Raw genomic sequence first — 10616 nt, 5'->3', positions numbered from 1 at the left:
AAAAAAAAAAAATGTTATCTTTCAATTATATTGTATCATATCAAAAAATGTAATTTATATATGTCCGTATGTAATGTATTTCATTTTGTTATTTTAACAAATTGTATTATAATAACAATGTCGTATTATTTTATGTCTCATATCTATCATTAAAAACTATGAACAATACTTTTAAACACATCCCGCGAACATATTTGTACATTAAAATTTGGCACACACACCAAAGGTTGCCCATAGGCCCTTTAGATTAGGATCGTGAAGATATTGAGAAGTTATGGGAAAGAATCAGAGGTTGGTAATTTGAGTCTTAGGAAAGTAAAGTAAAAAATAAGAAACCCTGATTCGATGAAGACTGTCTAAAGATGTGCAAACAAAGAAAAGCAGCTAAGTTAAAAACTTTCAATAATTGAAGCAAAAAAAATGTTACTTCAGGGAAGCAAAGAACGAAACATCTAAATTTCTCAGAAATTAAAAAAAGAGAATATTTGAAAAATTAAATAATAAAAATCTGGTGGGATACACGCATCACACAACTTGCACTTACCACTCTACATATGCCCCCAAACTTAGTGTTGAAGTTATCGCTATTTTTTTTTTATTTAAAAAAACTAAAAATTCATAAACCAGGGAAAGCAAAATTGTATGAACAAAAAATTTTTATTTTTCAGTTGCAATAAAAAATTTGCATTTTAGGAATAACAGTTTCTTGAGGTGGAAATAACGAATATAAATTCTGTTGCTGCCAAAAATACAACAGTTTAATAAAAGAAAACAACAAAGTTGTAATGGAATCAGAAAAGATTGTGAGATATTGGCTTTTCCTGGTCAAATCGGATCTCTCTACTTTTCATTTTTTTCTCCTTTAGTTATTCATAAAATTCATTAATATTTTATTTAAATATTTGAAGATGGTCAGGGTTGCGGTCAAAAAAAGAACAAATAGTTTAAAACTATTTTAATGTCCGACGTTTCGCCCCACTTTGCAGAGCTTCATCAGGGCTGTTCAAAGCGAAAGGTTGAACAGAAGCTGACGGTTAAACAAATAGTTTATAACTATTTGTTGTTTTTTTGACTACAACCCTGACCATCTTCTTTTATTTTATATTTATTCATTGTTTATTATTGCTTTCAATAAGAACTATTTATTTCATTCAATTCAACAAAATTAAAGTTACTTTAGAAGGAAGATTTTTTGAAACATTCTCATTTAAACCCTGTTACGCTATTTAAATGAGTATTAGACCTATTAAATATTAAACTGCATTTAATTATACATTGACATACTGGGTTTTATTAAAATTGTTAGAGCCAAAGAAATCAGAAAAATATGAAAAATCATTTCTATTAAGTGGCACTTCTAGTTAGTCGATGTTATCGAAATAGTTTCTGTCATGCCCTAGGTATACATCCGCCTTGAATATGTAATTGCAGCTTCAAAAGACTTTTCATTTTTGAACTAGGCTGACCACATACAGACACACAGAATCATTCACAGACCATTTTGTGAGGCTTGATTACTTGGACTCAGGGGACCACAAAATGTGCATTTCCGTCAAAACATTGAATTAGAAATTTTGCACAATTGCAATAATTTCCCATACTACATATTTCATATATAGGTAAGTGAAAGTAAACATTGAAAATAATGTAAGAGAAATGTACAAAGGTAGTACTCGACTGCGTAAATTTTGTGGCTCCACCGTGACAGAAATAAGAGATAAAAAATAATCATATTCTAGCTAATCCAATAAATATATTTGATACGGTTAAGATAATTTTGATTACAAGAAATAATTGTGAATTTCCTTCTGACCCCGGTGGAGCCCCAGCCAGTGGCTCCTAGGACAATATTGTGACCCCTGACTTCAGAGCACCCAGCCCTCTCCCTTATAATGCTATATGGCAAAGGAAGGGCCAAGTTGTAAGAATATATATTTAAATTTAGGTTTTAGATAAAGTCTTTTATATATTGTAAATAACAATTTAGGAGGTCGGAAAAAAAAGTTGATCTCCTCTTACGGAATACCTGAGTGCTGAACCGTTGGTAGAACTATAGAAAAATTAACAAAAATAAAATTAAATGCCTTAAGGGTTTCAAAAAATAATATATTCCATAAAATATTTGGACCGAAAAAGGATGAGTTTACCAGATAATTCAGAAGGTTACACAATGCTGAATTGGGGGGATTGCAATATAATATAAAATATATAATATAGGTTATGGCATTGCGACAAATAAGATGGGCATTTAAAGTTGTACAGCTTAGTAATGGACATATTCCTAAAATGTTAATAAACACAGAATTGATGGGTGAATGTCCAAAAGTACATGGCAAAACTTTATGATACTTAAAACTTTTTATTTATATATATGAATGTTTATATATATAATAATTATGAATGTTTTTAATAAAATTTCAATAAGATATCTTTCTTAGACATCAAATGTAACAAATAATTTAAGATAATTGTAATAATTCTATCTAAATAAAATATTTATAATAAATTATTTTTTAGGGCAGTAAAAGAAAATAACTAAGCTCCTACAAATTAAGATCTCTAAACATCTTAAATATTCAAGAAAAACCTCAGTTCAACAACAAACTGTTAAAAAAAATAAATAAATAAAAAAGTACATACAAGCATCATGTTATTACCAGTTTAAAGTGGATCTTTATCATTTGTTTCAAAGCTTTGAATCCCCATTCGCCTTTTTCACCAGATTCAAGCTCCAGAACTTTTTGAAAAGATGCAAGGGCTAGTTGTGGATCTTCCTCCTTGAGGGCTTTAGAATTATAATACTGATTTTCTAAGTCAACATCGGGTTCAGAATTACTATCTTCTGAATACTCCTATAAATGGAAAATTAATTCAAGAAAAGATTGTTACTAAATATGTGGAGATGATAACATACTTACACTGTAAATTCAAAAATGAAACATATATTTTAGCATAAGACAATAAAAACTTACTACTTAGAAATAGCTTTTTTTTTTTTTTTTTTGTATAATTGTAAATTATACTAGTAATCAATTTTAATCTAAAATACAGAAAAAAAAAAAACCTTGGGAAGGTAACATTTTAACCTGTAATCAAGATATTATTACCATTTTTGACAAAAACTGTTTGTATAAGTGCTGAAATTACAAACTAATTAAGAAAATTAAAAATATTTACTAATGAATATCAATATAAACAGCAAATTACAAGTTTAATGACATTCCATACAAGCTACACATAAGCGGTTAATTAAACAACCTAATATTTAGAATGCATTCGAACCATAACCCACAAGACAACAAACTACAATAATTGTTGCACGAAAATAGTTCACAGGTAACATTACAGGGGTGTAATGCAATGCACTTATAACAGCATTAAATACTGTACAAACTCTTAAGCTGGAACACTTACTACTTCCCTATCAAGAAGAACACCAATAAAAAGACAAAGTATTTGTATTTTCAGTGGTTTCTACTCTGACTGCATGTAACATCTAAATTATATATAAATTAAAACAACGTATAGAAAAATTAATAGATATAACACAACATAACAGAAATACTGTTATGTATTACAATATATTCCAATTGGTTGAATTTGACATAGGAACCATAAACTTGTATTAAACTTTGGTAATAATAATAATAAAACCAAGAAAGTCTAGTAAAACCAAATTTCAATAAAAGTAAACATTCAGTATACAGTTTTAAAAAACATTCAAAACATGTTAGAATTTCAGTATGATCACATTTACATTTTGTCGTCTATTCCTCATGGTATGGGTAGGGTAATATTTTCATGTTCTTATCAAGCCTAGCTGTCTGTATATGTTATCTTCCAGCTCTGTTTACTGTTAATCTTGTCAAATATCAAAGGAACAAAGTAATGAGAGGTTGGCACAATAACTTATCTTAAAAAGGGAACGGGCCTATAGGAATCACGTACTTCGGCCACTGAAATGGGTATATTTAAAAACTAAACCACTCTTTTCATTGAATGGAAACCTGAGACTAGTCCCTCGAGTTTAATGGTAAAACACTACAAACTCTGTTGGACAAACAAGTAATCAACTGTACCTCTACGACCCGGGTTCTAGTTTAAAGATTAACGTATGTCCGTATACATTAAAATAACTTAGTCCAATAATTAGAAAAGTTAGGATTCAATAATATGAAGTTGGAAAGAATTTATTTTACCCTTCGTTTGCTTTCATACAATAAAATCAATACAAAACAATGGCTTATTTGGTTCATAACTACAAACAAAATATGAAGAATAAACTTCAAATTGATACTATAAGTAAACTCTGGGTTCAGTGTCATGATTTACACTTCAAACTATAAATTCAATACAATAATTAAACCTTCTAAAAATACTTCATAAGAGAAATAAGATTTGAATTGTCAATTAAATCAACATATCACATCTACAAAGTAATCTATTAAATCTCACTATGTTCATTGTCATGATTTACACTTCAAACTACAAATTCACTAATAATAGCCATCAGGAAATATTGTGCAAATAAAAATTATGAAAATAAATCGTAAGTGAAATAAGATATCTCCACTTGACAATTAACTTGTCACATCTACAAAGTAATGTATAAACCCAGAACAAAACGAAAATAAGAGAAAATATGCTTGTACTAATGAAAGAAAAAGGCCCACCAAAAACCGAAAGATGGTAACATTAAATATTTGGAAATAAATTTTTAAAAAACCGAAGGTAATAAAAAAATACATACAAGACCGTAATCTTCTTCTTCTTCGCACATGTAGTCGTCTTCTAGGTCTGAAGTTAACATATTGGTGGCCTAAACACAATTAAATAAGGAATAGCACGAAAGAAATCTATCCTTAAGTTATTTTACAATGAGAAAGACCACAACATCACAACACTATTTTAAATTATATATAACCAACTCTCCAAGATTTGCGGATATCCTTCAATCGATACCATTGGAAACAGTAGGTAGAACTAATGACAGAAGACAAAGATTACAGAATTAACAACGACGATACCTAAGATGGCGGAGCTATCATTAGTGTTATACAGTGAACCATGTAGTGACTTTATATTTCTTCATCAAGATTTGGAATTTCCTGCTTTTAAATTGGACTCTGTTATCACAAATTATTATTTGAGGGACATATTATTATTATTGACTGCAAACATGATGAAGATTTGTTCTTCTAACTAATTTGGTTATAGCTTGTTTCAAAGGGACTAAGATTGAGTATCTTTAATACAAAGTATGAGCGTGTGTGGCTTCATCGTTAGTGGCAGCAGTCCCATAAATTCCACACTTATCATTAACCACGTATATTCGTCAACCTCCTATGACCAAATCAAACCTGCTGGCTTTAGTCGACCACCGATGAGCAAAAAGTAATTCAATCACCAATAACTGTAATATATAATTATGACTACTTTGGTGCAACTAGTAATAGTAATTACGGACCATTATTACAATTACAGAGGTACATAAAAAAGTCAAAATTATAATATTCTTTCGAAGCTTAAATTATAGTAATTGTAATTGTCATTACCTTTTGCCAATTCTGTAGTTGACTAGGCATAATTTCTAAGCTAGTTTGACATCTCACCACGTATCGCCTGATTTCAGTATTCATGCCCCGCTAATAAATTATTTCTGTAACACCTCGACGCCGCATTTTCGTCCAGGATAAGAGAACCGAACAATAGCTTCTAGTAGATACTAAAAAGACGATTTCAACACTTCCTCGCAATCCTCGTTATCACAAAATCCAATCTAGCGCCACCTAACAATCCAATCGTTTGTACTTATAGAGAGAAGAAATTGCAACTTCGTCGACTTCTCAAATGAGCATTCACCATCGCTAAGATATAGAAACCTATCTTAGGAGCTGGCTTCCTATATAACCATGGTCTAACTGTGGATATTTATCAGAAAAAACTCACTGATCATTAAACGGGTTTAACCACAATTAGATAAGTATCAATAGTTTCGGTACCTTTTGTGGAGGTAGTTGTATTATATTTTACTCGAATTAATTATGTATTATTGTGTTATTAATTAGATACGCTTGACCAGAAGGCCTCGATAATGCGTGTTCAATATAGGTAAGGTAGTTGATTAGGAGGTGAATATATAGGATGAGATTTACAGGGTGACTGCCGTAATTTCTCAAAGGATGGTAACCTCGTCCTACCGGGTACTAATCCTGTAGGAACGAAGAGAAATGCAAGCCTGGAGGGTAGCTAGCCGCCGGGTCATGTAGGAAGATAATTTCGTTCTACCGGATGCTATTCCTGTAGATACGAAACAGGCATTTATGACCTGGCGGGTAGCTAGCCGCTGGGTCCTACAAGAGGATACTAGGTAGAGGAAGGATGATGTGACTAACAAGGAACAAGCCTGAAATAAGACTCTTTAAATCAAAAAATAAGGAGGAAGAATAAACTGAATGTCTTATTTACTGCCCCCAAGAAAGTTTATTTACAGCACCATTGGTGAGGTATTGATTCTCCTAACAATTCAAAGGCCGGTGAGAGACACCGCCTGTAAGAACTTACTTCTTTGTGATTCAGTATATTCTTTTTGGTAAACTATATTTATTAAATCAACATATTTACATTTATAATACTAATTACAAGGTTATATATAACATTATGAAATTATTAACATTTTACTCGATAACTGATTATGAACAAAATAAATGACTAGAGAAAACATGGGTGGTGCTCCGAGGTTAAACAAACTGAAGCTCTACGTCTTGGCGGGGAGCGATAACGGATTTGGTGGCTGTAATAGTTGCAGACCACTAGGTGGCGTGTTTCTACTCTTTCATCTCTACTGCCCCTGGGGACTAACGATTTTCACCAAGCAGCTCCGTAGCAATAAGGTTTTCTCAACATTCGAAATCGTTCGAGCATTCTATCACATTCCAGTTGCTAGACGGGTTGATTTAATATATGTGAATGTTTCTAAAACATTAGACCAAATCAGAAAAATATTGATGTTCCTAAGTATATACGTTTTCGCATCCCTCCATGAATGCTGATGGAATTGGCTGAAATTAATACTATACCCGATTTCCACTAATCTCAAGCTTTCCTCTGATTGTATATCAAAGCAGATAAGCTTTTTTCGAAATAGAGATCTCAATACATTTGCGCATGCGTAAGTGAATGTAGAGGATGCCGTTTGATAAAATTGATACTGTATTGTTTTTACACTAATCCTCAATTTTCTTAAAATTGTACCAGCAGTTTTCGAAATATAGGTTCTACAAAAAAAACAATAATACGTTTGTACAAGCGTAAGCGATATTATTGATGAAATTAGATGAAATTGATATGGAACCATCTAGATACCAAATTGTACATTATTCATTTTCCCCAAACTTTGACACCAATTCATCTATGCATGCAGCTTTCATAATCTCTTCAGTTTCCGATATAAGCGAGCGCTCTACTCTTCGTTTTTTTATTACTTTCTGTAAACGATCTTTATTTCTATTCTCCTCATGATTTGAGGGTAATGTATCTTAAAAATAAACTCAAAGTATTTTATTTTCTTTATTATTATTATTTTAGCCTAACGCCTCAAGTTCTTTATTTAACAATATAAGTAATGCTGCCTAAATACAATGGGTTGCCCTATGTACACAGCATGCTGATCAGTTCTTAGGATCAAATATACATACTTACATAATTGATTAACAAAGTTTTTCCGTTATAACAACTTATAGCTCTTTTTTTTTCCTTTATATAAAAATATAACTAGGTTACATTAACTTCTTTTTATAATGATTTTTAAAAAATCAAATAGGGGAATTACCTAAGTTATATATATATATATAACTAAAGTATCGGTGAAAGCAAAATGTTAAAAAAAGAGAAGAAGGAATAAGATCTGACACGCTTGAACTGCTGTAAAATACTGGCTTTATTGGGTTCGGTATTATATATACATTCGATCAGCTGACCCCCTCAGTCAGTTGACATCAAAATAACAACTGACTTAGACCGTAACTCTCCCCCACCAGTTTACGAACAACCTCGTAAACTAATACTATACAATATAATAACAGAAAACAAAAACAATAAAGAAAAATTATTAACAATAAAAATAAATTCCTATATACATATGTAAAAACTCACAAGCTCCCTGAAATAAACGCTATATAAATAATTTAAACTTAAGAATAAAATTTAAAAATTGTTCATATAATACATAAAAAAGCTAAAATGAACCAACACAATATTTACAATAGTCAAAATAAATCTTAAAACAAAAAACAATAAATAGTATTACATTAATAAATAATTTTTCCGTATTACTAGATTGTATTTTTGTTTATCTTTAATACTATTGTATATAGTGGCTGGCAATGTGAGAACACTCCAGTTTTTATATTGTCTTTGCCGGAGGTTTTAACTCTTCAATATGGATAGTTCTCCTCTTTTTATGTTCTTTGATACTTTCTACAGTAGAAATATTTTGTTCCCTAATAATTATCACCCTGAATGGACCCTCGTATCGCTGTATCTCATTACTCCTGTTAGACCCCAACTTTCTGTATACGATCATCCCGATTTTGATCGATCCCACCATGTCTGTGACCTTTAGATTCTTCCGCCCCACCCTCCTGTTTTTTCCTTTTCCATTCTTTCTTGTGCCTTCTCCCATAACTTTCTCCGAGCAGCATGGTTGTTTTGTATCTCCTCACCGTCCGCTGCCGTGTCGCGCCGTCCCGTCGCGCAGTCCCGCCGGTGTCCTCGAAGCCCAAAGAGGATCTCAAATGGTGAAAACCCCGTAATGGTGTGTACGGAATGATTATAAGCCGCTATAGGCTTAGGCATTGCTACATCCGGTTCTAATCCCTTGTCTAAACACTTCTACCATCTCCATATTCTCTCCTCCTCCAAGGGTTGCGCATGTTTCTTGGCCGTTGGTATTCTATCTGGGTCCACCCTGGCTCTTCTACTTTCATTCGGACCTCCATCTCTCTAGCGCTTGTTTCTATGAGATCTTGGGCAATTTCCACAAATAAGCGCTCTCTCGGAAATCCTTCTTCCCTAGCTCCTTTGCCAACTGTTTCTTTAGTACCATGGATAAGAATTGCATCCGACCCTGTACCAGGATTGTTTCCATCATTTCGCTGAGTTTATCTTGTATTCTGTTAAAACGTACTAGGAGTTCCTCGGCATATTGCCCACTAGACTTTTTTGATGTCTCCCTGATAATCATAAATATGTCTTCCTCTGGTGCTCATCCTCCTCCGGACGCCTTCTTTAATCTTTCCTTGATACTTCTCCAAGGGGTCTCTGAATCTGATTGAGGATGCTCCTCTTCACTATGCAGACGACCGCTGCATTTAATGCCTCCGCATCTTCGCTATCGAGTACATTTTCGATTGATTTTGCTTATTTGTCGGTCACTTCCTTATATGAAGTGGCTCAATTCTCCTGTTTCCCCGGTAAACCGTTCGAGGTCAGAAACGGCCTTCCTCAAGGTGGTTGCAGTGCGTACTTTGATCCACTCTAGTGTTGTGTGTGCTTTTGCAAGAGATACTGGTAGTGTAGAAAACTCTGGGGTTGGAGGATTCCCCTCTGTGGGAGGTGCATTCTGGACCATGTTTGGATTCAAAGTTTCCAGACTCAACTTGCCTAACGATCCTGTTGCCATTATTTACAATACGAAACGAGAGAGAGTAAAACATTGAAGATGATAAAACAAAAAAAAAAATTAATCCGGACGCCGTTCTGAAGGTCTTCGTGACCCTCAGCTACTACATACGACTAGTTGATCTACTTTGATATTATAGAGCTAGTTTATAGAGTTCCAATTGTTGGTGCCGTAAACGTCTCAAAATAAGCCTAAATTTGCCGCAGTGTTCCAATAACAACAAATAAATGAAATAAAACTGATTGGTTCTTCATCAAAGTCTAGACGACAACATAGTTGTTAAATCATATTATTAATCGAAACCCTTACTAAATGATTGGTCAATTTTTATATTCTATGTAATATGTTACATGGACAAGAATTCAAATTAAATTGAATTTAGCAATTATGAAGTTATTTTAAAAGGTTGTTATTCAATAATACACTTCAAAAGCAATGACGTTGTCTTCGTTGTATCCGAATTGGTGAAACTTCAGATGGAGAAATGCGATTTTTCGAGTTTCGGACAATAGTTTCATGGCTTTTAATCTTAAGAAATTGCGCCTTTTGTAAAGGTATGATACAGGATTGGAGCATTCGAAGAAATGTATTGTGACTACTGTTCTTATGACAATTTAGATATACCAATAGTTCATAAGATTAAATTATGAATAAAAGATCTTGCACTCCAAAATAAGCTTGACCTTTTCTCTGTTAGTCCGTTATAAGTTCTTATAGATCATAGTTCCATAACATTGTTCACTTTGGAATATCGTTATTGTGATTTCGTTCACTTTGAAGAATATATTCGAACAAACCCGAACCAATAAACAAGATTCTTAACTAGAGAGAAAACTTATTATAGTGATTATGAGATATTTTTCAACAAAATATTTTGTAAAATATCTTGAGATTAGGTGCGGCTTTATTTGGTTTTCGAGCTAGTTGTAATTTT

At 32.6% G+C, this 10616-nt stretch overlaps 1 protein-coding gene across 1 annotated transcript in view; it reads right to left on the bottom strand.

The window, feature by feature from the left end:
• Positions 1–4958, bottom strand: part of alien (COP9 signalosome complex subunit 2 alien) — a 37773-nt gene extending 32815 nt beyond the window's left edge. The window contains exons 1-2 of the mRNA XM_067053726.1: positions 4751–4958; positions 2658–2852 (exon numbers count right to left, since the gene is read on the bottom strand). Coding sequence (XP_066909827.1) covers positions 2658–2852; positions 4751–4810 — 255 coding nt within the window. The 5' untranslated portion in view covers positions 4811–4958. The remainder of the gene's footprint in view (positions 1–2657; positions 2853–4750) is intronic.
• Positions 4959–10616: the final 5658 nt, after the last annotated feature.

The sequence above is a fragment of the Halyomorpha halys genome, unplaced genomic scaffold, assembly GCF_000696795.3.
Source record: "Halyomorpha halys isolate HHAL.00 unplaced genomic scaffold, Hhal_1.1 Scaffold415.1, whole genome shotgun sequence".
Lineage (NCBI taxonomy): Eukaryota > Metazoa > Arthropoda > Insecta > Hemiptera > Pentatomidae > Halyomorpha > Halyomorpha halys.
The sequence above is the reverse complement of the archived record's forward strand: the minus strand, read 5'-3'. Positions and strand labels throughout refer to the sequence as shown.